Source organism: Pleurodeles waltl, chromosome 1_2, assembly GCF_031143425.1.
Source record: "Pleurodeles waltl isolate 20211129_DDA chromosome 1_2, aPleWal1.hap1.20221129, whole genome shotgun sequence".
NCBI lineage: Eukaryota > Metazoa > Chordata > Amphibia > Caudata > Salamandridae > Pleurodeles > Pleurodeles waltl.
In genome coordinates this window covers 882,026,132-882,048,416 of record NC_090437.1, presented here as the reverse complement: position 1 = coordinate 882,048,416, position 22,285 = coordinate 882,026,132, and the positions used below count along the sequence as shown (strand labels likewise).

Here is a 22,285-nt window from a genome sequence, read left to right as displayed (position 1 = left end):
TGTGGGCATCAGTAGCTGCCTTCTTCCTTTCACATGAAAGGTAGCTGGTGAATAAGGATGGCATCTTGACTAAAGAATATCAGTCAAGAGTAAGAAAAATAGTTCCCTCAACAGTAGAAATGAAAAGAGCTCCAGAGAAATTTGTGAAAAAATATTTCCTGCCAAAAAAATAAAGATGTTTTCCAAAGGTGTGAAATTTTACGTCTTTATAGATCCGGCTGTAGCAAGCTGGAAAAAAGAACTGGCTCTGGCAGGTAACTGCTGGTACAAAGTGCTGTAAGGGGCTTAAGAGGGAAGGCCTTCTTTTTCTATACATTTAAAGTAATTACTACTCGTCCAGGAATTAATCTTTCATAGAATCACATGCTTTGCTGAATAGTATTTTACGCTGCCTTAAGGATGAAGGTAAAAGAGAGAATTTCCTAATTTGAAGAGATTTCAAGTAACAGCTTAATTGATTTGTGAAGCTGACTACGCATCAAAGTCCAAGAACCAGAGACTTGTGAATGTATGCGCTCTACAGCTCTAGCATTTCATGAGGCGGTCTTTCTCAGCTTTTGTGGTATGGGTTGTGATCCTTTGCAGCAATGGTCTTTTGGCCAGTGTGACACAGATATTAATGTAGTGAAATGTCAATAACGAGCTTTGATATTCTGGCCTAGATTTATTTTTTGATAAGACACAAAAAAGCCAGGTCAAGGTTCTAAAGAGTTTAGATCTGTTCCTAGCTAAATCCAAGTTGTCTGGCTTGGAGGGTGAACAACATTCTATCAGCCGAACGCAATCAGTTTGGAAGCACCACCTGTGAGACTATTTTATTAGAGTTGGACTTCTGAATGAAAGAATTTTGGACTTTTAAGCACCGCTTTACCTCTGTGAAAACATACAAATGGGTATTGAAAAAGAAAGCGCCGTATTTCAAGTACTCTTTTAATTGATGCAAATTTGCAGTAAAAAGCCAAATACCATGAAAGAAACTGCCCATCACAAAAATGCAACTGTTAGAAGCAGCATAACCTATTAACTCGGGAAGATGATATTCCAACAAAAAAAACAAAATCGGAGATGCAGCAAATGTACTGCATTCTCGGACCTCCTCCACCACAGATATTTTGAGCCTGCCTCTTGAACGAACAGGGCCGGTTGGCAACATATAAATGTATTCCTATGTATAGCATTAGTATTTAAAGCACTGATGCACTGCAAAATGCAATTTAAAGAGTGTTGAAAAGTTTTCTGGGATCATCCCACTGTGGAGGCACATTCTCAAATATGAATCTATACAGGAAAAAATAAGTTACACTTGGAACTGTATTCATTTGCCATTAATAGCTTTTCATCCAGTTTATAGATATGTATTCAAAATATTTCACAGCAGGCTGGGAATCCACAGTGAATATGACATGAAAAGTCACTCTTATGCGCATCAAGTTCTTTGGATTTTTCCCCACTCAGTCAATGATTTGATTGGTACCTCAACTCTGCACTGCCACATTAACCATTGCCATCTCAGTGTTTCAAGCAGGAAATACGCACTCTTGAGTATCTTGACTCACCTCTAACATCATCATCATCCGAGCAACAGTACTTTCTAAGTTTTTGCTATTTCATACAGTAGTTTTATTTTTTTTACACCTATCACAATATAGTCCTGAAAGCACCAGAGTGCAATGTAGAACAGCACTGAGCCACACCAGTTGAAGAACAAATACCCAGCTCAATGCTTTTTAAATAATTTACGTCCTGCTCTAGTTTCATTGCATGAACATCCTAAAATTAAATTTCAGTGCATTTCTAGCACTGGGCGCAAGTAAAACGAAACTCGAACCACCAAATTAATCTAATCAAAAATCATGGAACTATCATTTTAATATAAAAAGATTTACATGATTACCTGATTATTGAAGCCGATGCAAAGTTTGGAAAACCGGATTGGATGAGGACAGTCAGCTTTAAGATACAAATGAAACTGAACAGGTACATCCACATGGAAACTTGGAGATAGAAACCTGGCTTTGCATTGCACTAAAAAGAAAGCAAACGCTACAGTCATGCTGAAAGCCAATACAATTTGGAATTATACTTTAAACCCTGTATAATATACTTCACAAAACTAGGTTTAGTTCACATTTAGATTGGTATTAACCATATCCAACTGCTGGCAATGTACTTCTAGAAGAAAAATTTACTTACCTTTGATAACAATCTTTCAGGTAGCTACTCTACCTACAGATTCCTCACCCTTTGACTATCTGAGGCATAAATCGGGTACAGAAACATTTCCTGTAACTCTTTCACAGCAGAAGAAGAAGCAAGCTCCACATCGATATCAAAAACACCACCATTGTGGCATCACTGGAGCAAAAAAGCACCACCCTCCTGCCACATGTTGATGCAAGTTTCCCATCCTTTCTAAAATATCAACAAGGTGAAAGGATGAGAATGGCATGAATTCTTTAGAGGTGCATTGCAACACAACAATCTGGAACCTTATGTACCCTTCAAGACAGGGAGGAGTTGCACCAGTAAGAAACCTGCCTGTACGAAGAGTATCCAACAGAAAGATGGTTACTGAAGGTAAGTAAAGTTTCCTTTTTAAGCACATTCCTACCCTCGGAGGAGCATCTGGAAGCGATGGTCCGACTAGAAGTCTTGGAGGCGAGAGAAGGTAAAATATGTGTCTGATTCACTTCTGAGTCTAAGCAGTAGTGGAGAGCAAAAGAAGGAATGGATAAGAGACCTCCCAGGTTTCGGCTCTGCTGATTTCAGCATTAGGAACTCCCAGTGCTAATGCTGAAGAAGAAGACTTGGCCCGAGTGGGATGGACCCTTATGCCTGCAAAAGGCTCTTTCTGTGTTAGGCCTTAAAATCTATTAATACATAAGATGATCCACCTCAATAAGGTTCTCCTTTGAATAGCTTTTCCCTTCTTACTGCCTGAAACCCTACAAAACGCTGGTCACGAATCTGGAAATCTTTGTAGCAGTCAATATAAAAACAAAGCATCCTTTTCCGATCCACTCCGAGTGGCCTGTGCTCCTCCTTGACGAAATGTGAACAGCAAAGTAATGTATTGACCAAGATGGAATGAAGTCATCACCATGGGTAGAAAAGCAGTTCTAAACAAAAGGACCAACTTGTCAGGAAAAATCAAGTAAGAGGCAGGGATACACTCAGCGCTTGCAGATCACAGACACGCCTCACCGAAGTAATGGCAACTAAAAAAAAACTGTTATGAATTTCAACAGCTTTCTTTGGCAACTATAAAGTGGTGTCAAGTAAGATTCAATCAAAAATATCAAGATCCAGTTAAGGTCCCACTGAGGCGTGACAATGGGAGTAGGGGGGGAAATGCATCCGTCAAGCCCTAAGGTTCCACTCTTAAAGGCAGACAGGGTGGGGACAAAGGTAAAGGAGAGAAGGCCTACATACCATACCCTTCTTGGCCAATCCGGGGTGATGAGAAGAACTTGGATTAAGTCTTGCCAAATCTGTCTCAAAAACTGAGGATTCGAGCATGGGAGGAAAGGTGCACTGAAGAGTAAAATTCTATTGCAAGTGGAACACATCACACAAGGCTCTTTGCAAAAGATACTGGAGGGCACAGCACTGTGGTCAGTGCATGTTGTTTTGAGCCTCAAACAGTTTGACCTGAGGGGTAGCCCAAGAGGCAGAGATCTAATTGACTACCTTCAGATGAAAACACAGCATGTTATCGGCAAAATTACGCAGGCTAAGCCTGTCATCCCTGGTGGTCAGAGATTCTGCTAGGTAGACTACTACCAGCCAAATTCCATGCTGGTGTACTGAAGACCAGAGGTTCAGCCCATTGTGCCAGAAAGGATAAGACCCATGATGACATATCACACCACTGTTGTATTGTTTGTAAAGATATGGATAAACGGACCACAAAGGAAAGGAGGAACACCTTGAATGCCAACTTGCTCTTAGTTTGATCAGGTTCATTTGCTGAATCTTCGCTCCTGGAAACCAGAGTCTTCTTATCTCCAGTTCCTCCAGATGAGTGCCCCATTCTAGGATGGAGGCATCTGTTACCACCATGACCACAGATTGCTTCATAAGATTCTCCTACATGCCCCACGAAGTCAGATCTGCCGCTGTGTCCCACAGATCACAATGGTGTCCAAAAGAACTCCCTTGTACTGGAACCAGGCATAAAACCAGCAGGAGAGGAATCCAACCCCCTTTCTGAAAGATTGGAATCCTATCCTGAATGTCCCAGATCCTCCGAGTATGGGGAAGGCCCACCCACTCTGAACCCTAAAAAAAAAAAAAAAATACCCCCATCCCTACCCCAATAAAACTAAACTACCACGACACCCCCCCCAGACGCCCTGAGCCCTAAAAGAAACTATCCCGACCGCCCCACTCTACCCTTAAAAAACAAACTATCCCAACTGCCCCACCCACCCTGAGCCCCCCCAAAAAAACACCTGACAACCCCCAACCCCTAACTAAACTACACCGTCACCCGCCCTGAAACCTAAAACCTCCCCAAAAAAGTAAATTACCCAAACCCCAACCACCCTAAGCCCTAAAAAAAAATATATATATAGTCAGACCCCTCCACCCCTGAAAATTAAATTACCCCGATCCCTCCACTCTCCCAACCCCCGTGAGCCCCCCAAAAACAAAAAACAAAAAAAACTACACGACCCCCCCACCACTGCTCCTAAAAACTAAAAGACCCTGCCCCAACCCCACTTACCTCACCGTGTCCTCTCCCAATCCTTCCACGTCTTGCCTCCTACCTCCATTTCTTAAACCTTCCTCCACCCCTTAAAAAATAAACTACCCCACTCTAAGCCCTGAATAAAAACAAAATACCCAACCCCCACTCCTTAAAAAAATAAAAAAAATAAAAAAAAAAATAGAAAAGCACGACTGCTCCCACCCTAAGCCCTAAAAAATACCCAACCCCCACCCCACCCCATAAAAAAAAAAATAGCTTAGACTTTAAAGTACAAGTGTAAGAATGAATATGACGAGCCTCTGACTAAGGAGGGGAGAGGGTTGCATATGAATGTATAAAAGATACCAATGTTGGAGAACTGAAATAACAGTTAAGTTAACTATATTCTTCTCCAAAATTGTCTCTCTTGTATAATCACATGCTTGATTCAGAATAGCAAACAGTACGCCTTATCAATTATAGCAGGAATCAAGCACACCTACAATGAAACAGGTTTCTCAGGGCTGCGTGCCCCACTGCTGCATCAGCTTCTGGGTCCAGGTCTAGGTAGTAATGTTTCCTGAACGGATGCTTTCTCCTCCAGGTGCCTGCACAGCAGATGTCTTTCAAATGCACCCCAGCATAGAGTCCTGCAGTTGAAGCAATGCCCCTGGTGGAAGGCACCCTTACTCTTTCATGGAGAGGATGCTTTTCTGCGGCATGATAAAAAAGCAATACAGGCTGCGAGCCAACAAGATATCCCCTTTTTGGACGGGGCTTGGCCTTTCAGTGGTAGGACAAATGATACAAACAGCTTGTCTTATGTGCGAATGTGCTTTGTTTTATCTATATAGGATTGGAGACATCTACTCAAGTCTAGAGAGTGTAATAATCTTTCTGCTGTTTAAGATGGATTGGGAAATAAGGATCTAAGAATGACAGGTTATTTAAATGGAAGTCAATAGGCACCTTAGGAATGAATATAGGATTGATTCTGATTATCACTTTATCCTTAGTGAACAGAGAAAAGGCTTATGGTAAAAGCCCAAATCACTCCCATTCTCCTACTGGATGTCAGAGCCAGGAGTAGTGCGGTCTTCTAAGAAAAAATGTATGTCTGCTCTATCTATAGGTTCAAAAGAAGGTAACATCAGCTGGCTGAGAACTGTGTTATACTACAATGGAACTGGAGAATGTTGAAGAGGTGGAAATACTCTGAAGAGCCCTTTCATAAACTGTTTAATGATCATCTGAGAATACAGAGTAGACGATGTGTCAGTCCTTCAAATCTCGAGGATGCAGCCAGATGGACTCTGACTGAAGAATATTTGAGACCACTCTTGTCCGAACTCAACAATTAAAGAAGGATCTGAGAAGACTTTTTTTCGAAGTGGATGATGACCATTATACCTGCACTAGACACAGAAAAGCTTCCATTTAGCGTTATACGTCTTATTGGTTGCTGGAGCTCTAGTCTGAGCCAGAATCTTAACACTCCTGTGACAGATTCAATTTGCCAAGTTCTATGTGGTCAGGTACCATGCTTTAAAGTTCAGCAGCTTGGCATTGAGGTGGAGAATCTCTCCATGATGTCTGGACAATGTCCGTCAAAGGAATCGCTGGTCCTGTTGCCAACCGCAGTAGCTCGCTGTATCAGAACTATCAAGGCCACACCGCATCAAAGAGGATCAGAGTGCAATGGTCTGTCTTCGCCTTCTTCAACACCCTGGGGGATCAGGAGAAACGGAGGAAAGGCGTAGACAAATATCTTGGCCCAACTGATTGAAACAGCATCATCCATTGTCCCTGGATGCAAAAACGTGCTTGCAAAGCCAAGGCCTTTCCTGTTGTTCAAAGTGGAAAACAGATCGATTCTGGGTTCACCATACTGATAATGTAATCCACCTGTTTCAGTTCTAATTCCCACTCATGACAATCTGACATTTTTAACAGCTGAGTGCATCTGCTTAATCGTTCCGACAGCCTGGTAGGTGTTCCACAACAACGTCTATCATGTGAGAAATGGTCCAGTTCCAAGCAGATTGAGTTTCTTCTGAAAGGATGTTGGACTGTGTTCCTCCTTGCTTGGCTATGTAGAACATGTATGTTGTGTTGTTTGTTCTGACTAGGACTGGTTGCCAGCCAATCTGGTGAGGAACACTTGAAAACCTCATCTTATGGCACAGAGTTACATTACATTGATGTGGAACCTCTTCTCTGAACAGAAGTCTCTGTTTGAAAGTTCTTGCAGATTAGCTGTCCATCCGTCCACGGACACATCTGTGGTGAATAATAATCTCTCTCTTACTAGCAGAAAAGAACGACCTGCATTTAGGTTTGCTGGAATCCTCCACCACATTAGAGCTTGTTTCAAGTGCCTTGTGACACGGACCATATCTTCCCATAAGCCTGCTAACCATTTCCATTGCAAATCTAGCTCTTGCTGAACAGGTCTCATGCGAAGCACGCAAAACAGAATGATGCCTATACATGATGCTATCAGGTCTATCAAGGACTTGTATTGTCTCAATGTGACGGAGTGTTTTTCAACAATAGTCCTTGCTGTTGTCTATAGTTTTCTTACTCTTTCTGCTCATGGAAAGTCGTTTCCTGAGTGTCCAGTATTTCTCCTAGAAACTGGATCTTTGTTTGGAGTTCCAACGTGATTTTTCTGGTTCAAGATCTACTCTCCAGAAGCGATTGATGCAAACAGTTGTGGAAGCTTTTGCTCTTTCCCTGGATGGCGCGTTGACTAACCAGTCATCCAAGTATGGTGACACCTGGTGACCTTTCTCTCCTGAGAAAAGTTGCAACTGGAGTAAGACATTTGGTGAGCATTCTCAATGCTGATTTGAGTCCAAAAGAGAGCGCCTTGAACAGGTAAAGCTACTACTGAGAATCAAAGATATTTTCTGTGTTTCCGATGAATGGGAACATAAAAATATGCGTCCCATAGGTCCAGGGAGGTCAACAAATCCCCTTCCTGCATCATCAGGAGGACCTCTTGTAAAGTAAGCATACAAAATTACTATTTCTTTAAAAACTTGTTCAAAACCCTCAGATCTAGCATTGGTCTCCATTGACTTGTCATCTTTTTGATTAGGATAAACCTGGTATAAAAACTCTGATTCCTTTGTGATTTGGGGACAATTTCTATGGCTCCTTTGAAGAGAAAAGTGAGAATTTCCATTTACAGCTCCTTCAGATGAAGATGATGTTCCTTTCTTGGTGGACAAACTGGGAGTCTCAGAATGAAAAACCAAATATTAAAAACCTGGGTAAATAAAGAAACAACTAACCAAGACTAACACTCAAGAGTCCTAGGGAGTGGGGAAGTACTAGAATGGCAGATGTAAGAAGCCGGTATTCCCCAGAAGCCCGTGCGCAGAGGTGCTATCTAGCGTTGAGTGTCCCATAGGATAACATTGGGTAAGTGGCGGTTAGCAAAAAGAGTGCCCCCACTTGTGGATACCCAGAGAAGTGGATTACCTAAAACCTAGGAGGCCAGGTACATAGCGGTGAAGTTGTGTCGGAACCTCTTGTTGAAGTCAATGGGACCTCAGCTGTCCAGCTGCTACGGTAACCTGTGGGCCAGGTCTGTAGAACCTAGGCATGGATTCTGGGCAGGGAGAACCCTGTGAAGAAAAGGGACAGAGTCCAAACCATCTGGAGACGTTGAGGAGGTGCAGGAGGGCAATGCCCACGCCGCTCGTGGATTCTTCTCAGTTTGACAGTTGTCGTGAAGTTGCAGCTGCGGCGTCCAGGCAATGCAGAAGGATCCCGGGAGTCATCCACGAGCTGTCCCTTGCCAATTGTCAAATGCAGAGGGGTAAGTAGTTAGTAGGACCACCAACAAGCCTTGGCAAAAGCAATGGAGTGCTTCACAAAGAGTTGCAGTAGTTGGGGACAGCAAGGTCCGAGGGACTCAACGTTTACAGGTAAGTCATGACCGGCCTTCAGCAGTGACAAGAGCCAGCAGGAACCTAAAGAGACCCCAGGAGGACTTTCTGGCAGCAAGCACAGGGAGTCGCGAAGAGGCCTCAGCAGCACAAAGAAGATGGACGCCCTCGTCGCAGAGAGGTAGTCTGTCTTGGAGCTCGGTGATGCTTGAGGCTGGGGCTTCTTGAAGCAAGCTAGGAGGTCTTTGAGATGGAGAGCCAACAAGTCTTGGTGACGACAACAGATGCGGTGCACAGGGGTTCTGTCCTAGCAGCTCTAGTGAGGGACCCCTGTCTTCCCAGTTGCAAAGACAACAGGTCAGACCTCTTAGGGAGCGACAGAACTACCATCTGTGTTGCAGAGCCTTGAGGAGTCGGTGGGACAGCAGAATCCACAAACTGGTCGTAGACGTCGAGGTGCCTGCGGTTGCAGGGGAGTGACTCTACCCCAAGCGGGATTCCTTCTGGATGTCCTTAATGCAGGCAGAAATTTTGTAACTCTGGAGGATGCACGGCCGCAGAAGTTGCAGAGTTCTTGCAATGCTCAGGGACAAAGTTGCAGTAGGAGTCCACCTACCAGTCGATGTCTTGTACTGGTTCCTGGTGAAGTCCAGCAGCAGAATCCAATGTCCCGGTCACAGAAAAAGTTGTGAAGACGAATCTGGGGACCCACCCTCAGCGGAGCCTTTAAGTAACCCAGGAAGGGGGCTGGATGCCTACTGTGGTGACCCACCAATCTGTTGGGTCAGGGGCACAACTAGACTGGGCTGACCACTCACCTGTTCCCAGGGGCTTCTGCTCATACTGTTTCCAAGATGGCAGAATCAAGTGGTCACCTGGCAGAGCTCTGGGCACCCCCCTAAAAGAAGAGCTGGATGGAGAGGGTGGTCACATGACTGTCCTCTGTGTGTTTGGCACCAGAGAGGGAGCCTGTGGAAGGAACCGGTTTTAAGTCTGGTGGTGCTCAGGAGCACCCCCACAATAGCCCACAGAGTCATATTTCTAAAGGAGAGGGGGTAACACCTCTCCTCGAAAGGAAATCCTTTGTTCGGACTTCCCCTGCAGAGTTAAGCTCAGCAACAGGAGGGAAGAACAGTGTCTGTGGTCAGCGGCAGCACTGGCTTGAACTTTGACCCTGCAAGGCTAAACAGGCAGACATGGGGGATCCTCTAAGGAACTCCAAGTGTACAAGGTATAATTCAACTAACATTGGAACTGGTGTAGTTGCACAATTTCAACATGTTTGATACCAAACATGACAATGTTCGGAGAAACCATTATGTAGTTGGACATTTCTCATAATGACCAGTGTCCACTACATACTTTAGAAGGGTTTCCCCGCACTTACAAAGCCCAAAAAATGTAGTCTGAGGTTTGTAGGGGTACCTCTGCTCGTGCAGGGGTACCCTACACTTAGAACCAGACTTAGAAGGGCCTATCTTAGGGGTGACTTGCAGGGTCAAGGTGCAGTGACCACAATATAAGTTAAACCTTATTTCTGAGGTGAAAGGTGCATGCGCCATTCACACAAGCTGCAATTGAAGGCCTGTAGACACAGTTTGCATGGACTCCCATGGGTGGCATAATACATGCTGCAGCCCATGGGGGACCCCTGGTGTACCAATGCCCTGCGTATCTAAGTACCATATACCAGCGACTTACAGGGATACACCAGTATGCCAATTGTGAGGTGTAAGAAATACTTACCAAACAAATTGAGGGGAGAGACCACCGACACTGGGGTCCGGGTTAGCAGGATCCCAGTGTACTACAGTCAAAACACACTGACACCAGGCAAAAAGTGGGGCAACAATGTCAGAAAGATACTACATTCCTACAGCCTGACTGGACCATTTGTATCACCCATTTGTCTGACAATATGTTCTTCCATGAGGAAGTAAAAAGGGAAACTCGCCCCTCAATATCTGAGAACCAGACAGAGAAGGGGTACGAGCTGGGAGTCAAGCTCTTTTCTGATTGTAATTGGTTCATCCTTGTGAAGAACCTCTCTCCTTTCCTGAAGACAAAGACCTTCCATAAGCCTGTCTTTGGTTTCGACTGAAGAAGTTTCCCAATTGCATCCAGACTGTCTTTGAGGATAATAAGGACGCCCCTGACCTCCATACTGATTGGATACTGCTTTGATATTTTGTGATGTTCGTGAGCCACAAAAATCAGACATTCCAAATCTGTGAGTTTTAAGGCTTTGCAAAGCTTCATCAACATGTTTATCAAAAAGAGCTAGCCCATCAAAAAGGAATATTTAAGACTTTAGATTAGACATCAGAACAGAAAGAGGTGGATTTTAAACAGTATGTCTTCTTAGTACAGTACTTCCTGCCAACTGGTAAAAACCTGTATTCAAGGCATCCATTGCTGAGTCAATAATGAAAGACTTTAGTTCTCTTTCCTTTAGGATGGCTATTTCCCCCTTAACTTGAGGAATATGTTCCATCAATGGAGCCATGTCTTGCCACCTCTGGTGATCATAACAACCAAGAATTGCCAGGGCATTTGCTGTCTTAATTGAGGTTGCTGCCATAGAGGAAATGTGCCTGCCCAGATTGTCAACACGCTTGCTATGTTTGTCTGGTGGACTTGATGATGGCATTATTGGAGTCTTGGTTCTTCGCTCAGCTGCTGAAGCAATTACTGAATCTGGTGTAGTATGACCAGTGAAGCAAGACAGAGGTGAATATGGACCCTTATGTTTCTTTTCCAGACAAGGTATCACAGCTGGAACAGTACCCTGTGTCTTAATCAATTTCAAACTTTCTGATCAGACATAATCAAGAATGGGTATTTACAAGGCTACTCATTAAAGTAATAAAGAAAGCATGGTTGATCTACAGCGGTTATTGGCAGACAGAATTTCCTGGCAGCTCTTTCAATCAATAAATGAAATTTAGAGTTATCATCTGTAGAGTCCTGTGGAATTTGCCCATCATTTCCACTTGGGAAAATGAATGTTCACCCATTATCTCTCCCATCACCATCTGGGGCAGCTGGCGTTACTCGTCAGAATATGTAATGGCATTAAAATCAGCATCACCCATATCTTTCTCATGGACCGATCCCCTTTGGTGTTTGGGGGGGGGGAGGCAGGGCAAGAGGATGAGGGAGTGGTTTTGGGTGCCTAGGAGGTAAATCAAGTAAAAGAGAAGGTTAAAGAGGTGGGAGGAAGAGTGTAGCAGGTAACCCCATGCTAGGATTACTAGTTGGTTGTTGTGGTACAAACTTAATAAAAGTATCTATCATATGTTGCTGATATGAAGGCCAATGGCACTAGGACAACATCTGGTTCTTTATAATATTCAGGTGGCTTCTGCCTCTTATCAATTTGAGTACTCTCAGACTTGTACTCCTGTTGATAAACATATTTGTTGTAGGACTCCTCCGTTCACTGCTTCCTCTCCAACATCAGGGTCATATCTCACATCTAATTGTATTGGGATGAAAGCTGTTAGTGATGCATAATCACTAGCCTCTTCTTGATCTGCTTGCAATAATTGCATTGAAGGTAAATAGTCCCCCTTATGTTGAAAATAAAAATTCTCCCATGACTTTTATTGAATGTGTGGTTCTCAATTGTGATGCTGTCAACAGTGACTTCATTATTGATGGTATGGTTGACGTCAATGGTATGGTCGTCATCCACAGAATAATCAACGGTATGGTCATAGTCGATGGAAAGCTATTAATCGACGGAATGCTAATCGTTGACGATATCTTTGTTGTTGATGATGGAGTTCAATTCGTCAACGTCTCTTCGTTGATGAGGTTTCCTTTGTAGACTACTACTTTTTTTATTACAGGTGAATCTCTGTAGAGCTTAGACGCATACTTATCTGGTTTGTCGATAGAGGAGGTGGTTGCAAGAGCTGTACCAAATAAATCATGGTCAGGAAAATGTTTAAGTCTCCTCTTGTGTGCTTTCTACACAGAAGTGCTTGGAGGGGCACTTCTCAGAGAATATTTCCCCTGAAGAGGGGACATCTTTTAGAAGAAGGAAAATTCTATTTATTCATAAGAAATAATGTCAACTTACTTTCCTTAAGAGTCTTATGTGAGAAATATGTAAAAACTTTGCATTCTGCTGACTTATGCTTAGGATAAAAGACAATAAATACAGAGTGTGAGTCACCAGTGTAAATGTTCTTGCTGCCACAAGATAAACAAATTAAAAAAATTGTTTTCTTCACTTGTCATCCATGGTGACAAGTAATTGTCAGACCAAATGATCTTCCTATTCCAGAAATTGTAACAATCTTACCTAAAAACAACTCAGTGCAGTACCGCTGAAGATAGGGCTAGTTCAAAACCAGGGCAGACAAAAAAGAACAATTTAAGGTTCACTGAGATGTTTGAGCAGAGTTCTAACAGGGGACTCCCTGAGACACGGGATGCTGTCAACTGTAAGTTGCATAAAATCAACTCCAGAGACCTAGGTTTCAATAGCCAGTCATCCAGGTACAGTAACACCTGGATTCCCAACTCAACTTTCAGAGATGAGTCACTACCACAGCTTTGTAAAGATTCTATGTGCGGATGTTAGTCCGAATGGGAGGACCACAAACTGGTTGCAAGGGGGCCAACCACGAAGCACAGGTATCTCCTGTGCCACTACAGGATTGTAATGTGGAAATACATGTCTAAGGATACCATTCAATATCCTGTTCTAACACCAAAAGAAACTGAGCCACGGATGTCTTCAATTTCTACTCCCAGAGAAAAAGATTCAGGCCCTGAGATCGGGGATCAATGGAACACCAGTGTCAATCTTGGTAACTAGGGAGAAACTAGAACAGCACTCCTGTCCAATCTCCTGCTCTGTCATCTACTCCACTGCTTCTTTCTGAAGCAGGGGAGCTACCTCTTGCTGCAAAGTACCAAGACGTTCTTCTCTCTAACAGGAACAGTAAGGCAGATATGGGGGTCAGCCCTACTGGAAGTGTGGGGCATACTCCTATTCTACAATTTGAAGGACCAACTGCTATGTAGTTATGGCATTTCAGGTTTGTAGAACAGAGGAAACCCTGCCTCCCACTAGCCGCACATGCTCCAACAGTGGCAAACTACAGCTGCTTCGCTGGTGGGGCAGAGGAGGAGGATGATTCAGCATTTTGCAAAATGCAGGTTCTGCTTTTGACACAGCCTCTATACTGCCTAAGCAGGTTCTGGGGTTGCTCCTGAGATAATGGCAACTCTGGCACTGACAGGCACTGAACATGTGTCCAAGGACCAGGAAGATCCAAAATTGTCAGTAGTCTTTTTTCGGGATATTGTAGTCCCAAGGAACATACCATCTCTCTGCTGGTCTACAAATGTCCCAGGGCCAAATTGACCTTCTACTTAAACAGTCCAGAGCCTTAAGAGGGTAGGTCCATCAAGGTGGTCTGAACATCAAAGGAAAAACAGGAGTACTAAGCCAGACTTGGTGCCAAAGGGCAACAAATGAGCCCATAGCCCTCAACACTGAGTAGATTGTGCTCTGTTCTGAATAAATAATCCTCTGGGACTCTAAATGATGACCTTGGACTGGCTTCAAAAAAATGCCCCTGCAGATGTAGCAGCTTCGGGATGATTAGGTTCACATATTCCACACCTCATGCATATAGCACCCCAGAAGGCATGCAGCATTAAGGGATTTTGAGGGCAAGCTGTCCGCTTAAAAGACCTCCTGCCTACAGAATCCAGCTTTTTTGATTCCCTGTTTGCCGGAGCTGTAGGCAAAGCTTCTGGGCAGGGCTTCGAGGAGCAGGACCACTAGGCTTTCAGGTGAAGAGAAAGAAAACTTAAGTCACCTGGTGAGGGCCTATAATGCCTGGCTGTCATCTAACTTACTGCCAGCAAAGTACATTGCTTATCCCAAGTATCCATGATGGGATCTAATAAGGCCACTATGTTTGCTCAACAGAAAATAAAGTTGAACAAAAGACTGTCACTGTTTTCAAAATACATTAAAATACATTGGGTGTTGCTGTTATAATGTGCATACAACCAACTATTTCTCACATCTTTCGTGCCCTTTGTCAAATTTTGAAATTGCACTTGGCAATGGGGACTCGCCTCAAGGACTTCTAAATGTTTTATTGTATAAAGTATGAAACAAGTGACCATATAAAATATATTTTTTTTGTTTCAACTAGCCTGTTTATTCTGTCCCAAAACCACTGTGCATGCATATTGCATAGAGCACTCCACCAACAAAAGTCTGTAATATTTACAACAACAAAACAAATCTCTTTGGGAATCAAATGATGCTGTAGTTAAAACATTCTCCTAATTTACGTTTCCTCGTTCTCCTTTCCAGAAGCCTCCACATAAGAGATGTGTCATGTCCTTTGTACTCCAAACATGCCCATGCATTGTCTGGATTAAATGAAGAAACAGGTTTTATCATCTGCGACAAACAGGAGCTTTGCTGGATATAGAAGCCAAAAGAGAAACTCACATGATGTGCTTGCTTAACTTTAAGGCTGTTATGTTTATCTTGTAGTAAGATAGTACAGTCTGGGAAAATGTTTTTTTTGTCCGCCACTTTCCTATGGACCATGTTTCTTTGCCACCTGTAGTATGTAATTCTTGTCACAATAGTTAAACAAATATGCCACCATCAGTAGCGAGCAACAACAACAAGGTGATAGATATAATGCTTGAATTAATCTCAGTCACTGGCAATCACCCAGGCTGCTTTCCAGTCCATTGTTTTTCATTCACCATGCCTGAAGGCCTACCTTATGCAAATCACTACTGACGCTGCTCCTCATGGAAACAGTCTGTTCCAAACTGCTAGGGAGGCCCTCTCCGGAAGGGACTCCAAGAAACCCCAGACTGGTTTCGACCATCGGTAGTAAGGTAGCTTCAAAAGGTGGAGGGCATCATGGAACTCTGTGTGCCTTTTTGACTGATTGAGTGGCTGCCTCAGATTACTATATTTATTAGCCACACTTTAAGAAATAATTCAGCACTCAGACCTTTGATTCTCTCAAAGCCAAAGATTTGAGTTTTACTCCGACGGAATCACCCTTTGGCATTTTTGGCTCTATAATGGAGGGTTTGAATGTTGTTACATATTCTTGTATTTGGCACTACAGTTCGGAGACCAATGGCTTCACTGTCGAAATTATAGATTAATTCTCTGACTTGTGTCTGTAGATTGCCTCATGTAATAGGCACACATCTAATGCCAAAGCATCAATTTTATGTTCCAGAGTGGTTCTAGACTGTAATATAGGTTGCAAAATAGTGTCAAATGTATCCGCTTTGTTAGGAGACAACTACCTATGCAGCTGCCAATTTGCCTACATCACCATCACCAGATAGTTTTATGACCTACTGCTCCACATCTTAAGGTCTTAGTTTCTGTCGGCCTCATATTGACTATATGAAGTGTCAGTCCAGGACCTTAGCAACTGTCCCATAGTTTAAATTGGGAATCTGTTTAGCAACAGAAAGTGGAGATAATCTTTAATAGTTTTTCCTCCAATATTACTAAGGAACAGAACAATATCGTTATCAGGCCAATGGTTCCTGGTAGGATTTCCTTTAGGGAATTTGCTCATCTGAGTGAGGATCAAGTCAAGTTGGATATTTTGAGTATAAAATCTGGATCTCCTTTGGACCCATGTCTGCCCAAGATCATGCACTTAGTACCCGACTTAGTGGCCCTCTACCTGGCCAAGATCTTCAATGCTAGGTTTAGTTCGGGAGTGCTTCCGAAACAGTGGAAGAACGCTTCGGTTCTTACACTGCTGAAGAAACCTAACTTAAATATGCTTCACCTAAACAGTTATTGGCTCATCTCCAAGCTCCCTTTTCCAGCTAAGCTGGTACAGAAGGCCATGAACGCACATTTGTACGTGTTTTTAGAAGATAAGAAGCCACAGCACGGAGTCAGCACTGATTGTGGCTACCAAGGAAATCCGGGTTTAAGTGGATGGGGGTGGCAATGCTGACCTCATCCTGCTTGACTTGTCTGCAGTATTTGACACAGTCAATCATGATTTTTTGATTATCCGGCTACAGAGCCTAGGGACGGAGGGTGCGGCCATGGTCCTACTGCCTTCTTTCCTTACAGATCGCAACCCATCTGTTTATTTGGATGACTATACATCTGAACCCTTTTCATTACCTTGCAGGGTCCCACAAGGGTCCTCGCTGAGCTCAAATTGGTTCATTATTGTATGTTACGCTGCTGGCAACTTTGATCGAGTCTTTTGGATTGTCGTTTGTCTCTTATGCTGACAACACACAGATTGTGGTATCACTTTCCAAAAAGGGCTCAGATAAGAGTAACACTTTTAGGAACGGTATGAGCGCAGTCAGATCATGGATGGACAAAAACGGTCTTAAACTGAACAAGACAGTAGTCAGAAGTCATACTATTTGGCAACAACACCTCCTTCTGGACCCTCTTGTGGTGGTCCGAGGAGTGCGGCCTCCTTCCGACGCCAGCCAAGAAGGTCAAAAACCTTGTTGTTTTGACTGATGACAGATTAAGATTCAAAAAACAAATTAACAGTGTAATTTCAGAGTCCTTTTATATCCTACACATTATGAAGAAAATTGTGCATTTTTTGCCATTTGCCCTGTTAAAGACAGTTGTCATCGCATTAGTCCTGTCCAGAGTAGATTACTCTAATGGCCTTTATCAAAATCTTCAGAAAATGTCACTAAATAATCTGCAAAATGTGCAAAACTCAGCAGCTTGGTTGCTGATGAAGGATCCTAGATTTAATCCAGCCTCACACGCTATCAGAACGGTATACTCACTTCCTGTAAAGAAGTGGATAATTTTCTCCTTGGTCTAGGGCCAATATATCTGAAGGATAGATTTAGATGGTTCCGGCCTGCAGAACTCTTTGTTCAATCTTTGTAAGCAATCTGGTAGTCCACTCTCTACAGACTGTGTTCCTGTTGAGGCAGAATTTTTAATATGTGTACCGCTCATAATTGTTCCAGTCTCCTTTAGGACTTGAAATAAACCACCTTTTTATTAAGTTCCAGGAAATCTCTGAAAACTTGGCTGTTTAGTCATTATTAGTTTTATTGGCTGTTAAATCACTGGTAACTGCCGAGACACCTCTGGGTGTAAATTGTGCTCTATAAATTCAAATCAAATCAAAAAGTCCCACATTTGCATCAGTGTATGCAGCGAACAGACTTCACCTTTGAGTTGTGTATGTTCGTGTTTAGGAGGGGCAACACTATGAGGAGCTTATGCTGTATGTTGGTTGGCAATCTGCATCATCCACTCTTGTCTGACAGTGAGAACCCGCTATTCCCAGGGCAAGCAGAATATAGAAGATCTAATTAAGAAAGCAGGAGTATTTGCAGTGGATTTTCAAGCTACGAAATTTGCTCTGATTAGTTAATAACCCGTTAATACAGTTAATCACCTCCTACATACAGGCCCCATATGTCTGTGTTATCTCATACTCATCACTCTTTCTGCGCGGGTGGGAGATTGGGGAGGGAGAATGGAGCCTGCTCTCAGTTCACATCTAGGGTGGATTTAGGAGAATCCATGGTGCAGGCAAGTCCTAGACACACACAGATATGGCTCCCAACCAGAAGCAAGCAGCATGCCTGGTCCAGCCATTCAGCTCCTTTGGCGCCACTGTGTACCTTGCCTGAACTTGCAGCAGATGTTGCTATTTTGACATTTCAGATGCCACCCTGGTTCTCAAAGCAGTGTGGGAGAGGTAACCGTTGTCATCTTGGCCCTCCACTCCTCTTCATGAGCTGAGTCACAGGCCTCTACCCCCACAGAAGGCTACTGAGCATCATGCATCATGCCCAAGGGTTATTGCAGCGAACTCCCTGCTGGTGCATCTAGGTGGAACACGCAGGATGTCAGCAGATCGATGAGGTGGGAGCTCCCAATTTATCCATCTTCCTCGATTCCTGTTAATGTGTTTATTCTTGCTCAAGTACTAATTGGCCATATGTCATGTTCTACTTCTTTCCAATTATTCTTGAGATTATATAAGCAAAATATTTGTTTGAGTCGTTTTACAGTAAACAGAAAAAAAATATTTTTACCTTTTTCTCTGCTGTCAGCTCAATATGGTATGAGAGAGTGGGTAGAATGCACCAACTGAGCTCAAGTGCTTCTGGCTGAAAACTGATGTCCCCTTTTCCGCTCTCCCTGTCCCTCAAGACATTAGGTAGTTTACAGACACATCAAGATTATGTTCAAAACATTGTCTAAAAGAACCCAGATATTTTTACTTATATATCCTATTTGTGTAAGCAGCTTTGTGAATCAAGCCTTAACATTTTACAACGGTAACATAATGCTCCTCAATCACAAATATTTGCATTAAAACAGAAAACTACATTATCTACTTACCAAATGGTACAAAATCCTGCACTACTATTGTAAATACATTGCTGACAGCCAGAGAAATTCGGTCTGTCCACAGCTTCTGTGCAGCCTTCACCATGGTGCCATCGCATTCAGGTTCAGGGTCAGGACTCTCGTTCTAATCAGAACAAAGCAGAGTAAAATAAAAGCACCATAAAAATACATGATTCAAAACAAGCACTCCTTTGAATGATTCTCACTTACCATTAGGACTTTAATCAGGTTCTTTTCTATTCTAGATTTCTGATCATCTTTTAGAGTTGATGCTAATAGCAGAATTTAGGAAATTAAGCTCAAATGAACAGTGCACAAATTGATAAACATGACAAATGCTAAGTTTCCTCTATGCTGCTTGTGGCTGAGAAATAACCCATGTAAAATGTATTTCATGTTCCTTGCTGTGACTTTCTGCCTTCAGACTGCCCAACAACAAAACTAAATGAACAAATGAAAAATATAAGCATTAAGTGTTATAGGTCTATGAAACAAACTTATTACATCTGCTCAACAAAACATAGGACTCCATCAGCATTACTGTATGGTGTGAAGGGCATTCCATCAGACCTTGCTTCAATACTGCAAAAGGAAATTACTGAACGAAACACAGATTTAGCTCCACTACGGGAAGTGCCTATAGAAGCAGAAAGGACTGAACTGTATTCCTACTCCCTGAATGTGGTAAAGAAGAATATCACCTCTGATCTCATGCTGCCTATCATATAAACGTGTATTTAGTATACATCCCATTTGAAGCAACAAGCTACTTGACTAGTACCAGGTGTGGAATAGAGGCCTTTGGAGATATGACAAATTACACAACAGAGCCCAAGTGTATACTAAGAGTGCTTCTTGCCTCTCAATATTCTAACATCTTAAGGCTATGTCCTCGAATGCGTTACAACTTTGCTAGATAAGCCAGCAGTAAATCTTAAAACTAACTCTTATCATCACGATTTTGAGAAGACTATCCAGTGTGAACTGCAAGGAGGACGCAACACATTCTACTGCTCATACTTGCCCTCTCTCACATTCCATTCTAGGGGCAAACGTCTTCCCAGTACATGTTACTCACTTAATGACACTTGTACTAGTAGTTCTTGCCAGTGTTTTGTGTGTATACACTTTCTAGGTATTTAATAATATTAGCATGCTTGGAGTCCTTAATGCATGTCAAAATATCCCAGGTGTGTACACTGGATGGCACTGAATTAATCCAAGTTTCTGTACTTTCTTTCGCTCAAGTGCCTTCAGTTAGAAAGAGATTTTGCCCTCTCTGCAGAATATGTGTTGTAGATGAGGAAGATGTTTTGGATGGTTTACCTTGTACAGATATGTCCTGTTGGAATTAAAAAATAACAAACTGTTGTTTCTGCACTTCCTACTAATTTCTAATACAAGCAATGATTCCTACTGCGTGTTTCTGACTACATTAGTCCCCAAGTGCTCCATAGACTTCCTAAAGATAAAAGAGTACACAAGCCTAAAGTAACTGGATTGGCAGAGAAATAGACTGATTACTGGGAAGAATGCAGTCAAATCGGATGTCACTGTAAAGTCTTTGTAGTAACAAATTTTACCAAAACAAAGTGTGCCCAATGGCCTTGTTGTACATGGACAATTCTGGGGTGCTCCTTCAAGAGGGGACAGAGAAAAAAGGTGATACTCTGAAACCGGCCCCAAGATGCTTGTTTCTGGTCCACGGAGGACCTTGCCAGGCAGTTCGGGCTGGACTGTTCCCATTGGGAGCAGGGTCAAGACTGATTTGCATATGGCTTGGTCTCTCTGATGTAGTTTCTTGTTTTTCATCCCTGGGGGACTTGTCAGCAACCTGTTTTAAAAAGCTGATGGTCGAGGATGTGCTGGAAAGGGACCTGGTCAAGACCCGTATCCAGAGTGGCAAAAGACCCAGCATTCATCTTAAGCCTGTGGGACTGCCATTTGGAAATTGCTGCTTGCTAAAGTGGGTTCCCAAACCCACACAGTAATCCCCCAAAATCTGACCGTAAATCCAACTCTACGGACCCCAGCGGACAAGGTTTCAGGCTGGTGATGGCAAGGGGACCAAGAATTGCAAAATTTGGCAGCCAAGAGCCACCCGATTGTTAGGCTTGAAGCTGCGGGCCCTGAGGCGACAGGGACAGTGGCAGCCCCTTGTGAGTGTAAGAGGGAGGGGTGCCTGGCAAAGACACAGCAGAGCAACAACTTCGACCGGGTTCTGTTGATCCCATAGGCCCCCATCAAGAGGGCCTCCCCTGTGCAGCGTGCCAGAGGAGCAGCCAATGGCCAGCAGCTGCTGGAACGGTGGGAAAGGCGCAGCAAGATACTTCCGTCCAGCCTGGGTGGATCACTAGAACCACCGGCAACACCAGGTGAGTGCGCGGAGCCAGGGCGGCTGGAGACAGGAGACTCAGTGGAGTGCTTTCTCTCGGCCTCTATGCAGCCGGGACCCCTGGAAAGAGCTTTGGGCCTGCGGCGGGACAGATTGTGCCACCCGTGGAAGAAGTAAAACTCTTGAACAGCTGCAGCAATATCAGGAGGCCTGGGGTCAGGCTGTGCCCCTACTGGGTCTCCCTGAGAAAACAGAGAGCAAAGGAGTTTGGGGGGGAGAGGGGGCAGGCTAAGGGACCCATCATATGAATGCTGTGCCTGACCAGAGAGCCTTGGTGGCCCCTGGAGATATAAGCTAATCTGGTGAGCACAGGCTCCCGACTTACTGGAATACAACGACTGGCCAGAAGCTAAGAGTGGGATCACGGTGCTCCCTCCATCAAGTCATATGTGGAGGTAAGGGGAACCAGACAGTGGCATGGAGCGGTGCTCATAACAAGTACTTAACAGGAGACACAGTTACCACCCAACAATACTCCTGGATATGTCTAAGACCGCACCCTCCCAGTACGCCAGGTGCACAGCAGGGGCTACCTGAGAGAATCTCGACAGTCCGCAGCAGTGAATGGTCCCTGGCCAACTCTCCTGGTAGGCTGTGGCGATTATCCAAGTGACCCCACCACTACTGTTATACAGTAATCAATGGCAACACAGAGATAACAAGGGGCACAAGTGCCACAACAAATTAAGTTGGACTGGTACACCCTTCCCCGAAAAAACACAAGTAATGCAACCAAGGGTAATGCCGGTGGGGCCAACTGTCGCAAACCCACAAGAAGGAGATGCATTTACACTTACAGATATCATGGCAGCTATACGAGGGGAACAGGGAGGAGGGGGGCCTGGAAACCAGTTAGATACAGTACCCACTGAACTTATTCTAGTGAGCATTGA

The 22,285-nt window shown here is 43.6% G+C and overlaps 1 protein-coding gene across 1 annotated transcript in view; it reads right to left on the bottom strand.

The window, feature by feature from the left end:
* The window catches only part of TRAPPC11 (trafficking protein particle complex subunit 11), a 550,973-nt gene that overhangs the window by 407,806 nt on the left and 120,882 nt on the right, over nt 1-22,285 (bottom strand). Inside the window, exons 16-18 of the mRNA XM_069199334.1 lie at nt 19,208-19,269; nt 18,989-19,121; nt 1,895-2,025 (exon numbers count right to left, since the gene is read on the bottom strand). Of these exons, the coding sequence (XP_069055435.1) occupies nt 1,895-2,025; nt 18,989-19,121; nt 19,208-19,269 (326 nt within the window). The remainder of the gene's footprint in view (nt 1-1,894; nt 2,026-18,988; nt 19,122-19,207; nt 19,270-22,285) is intronic.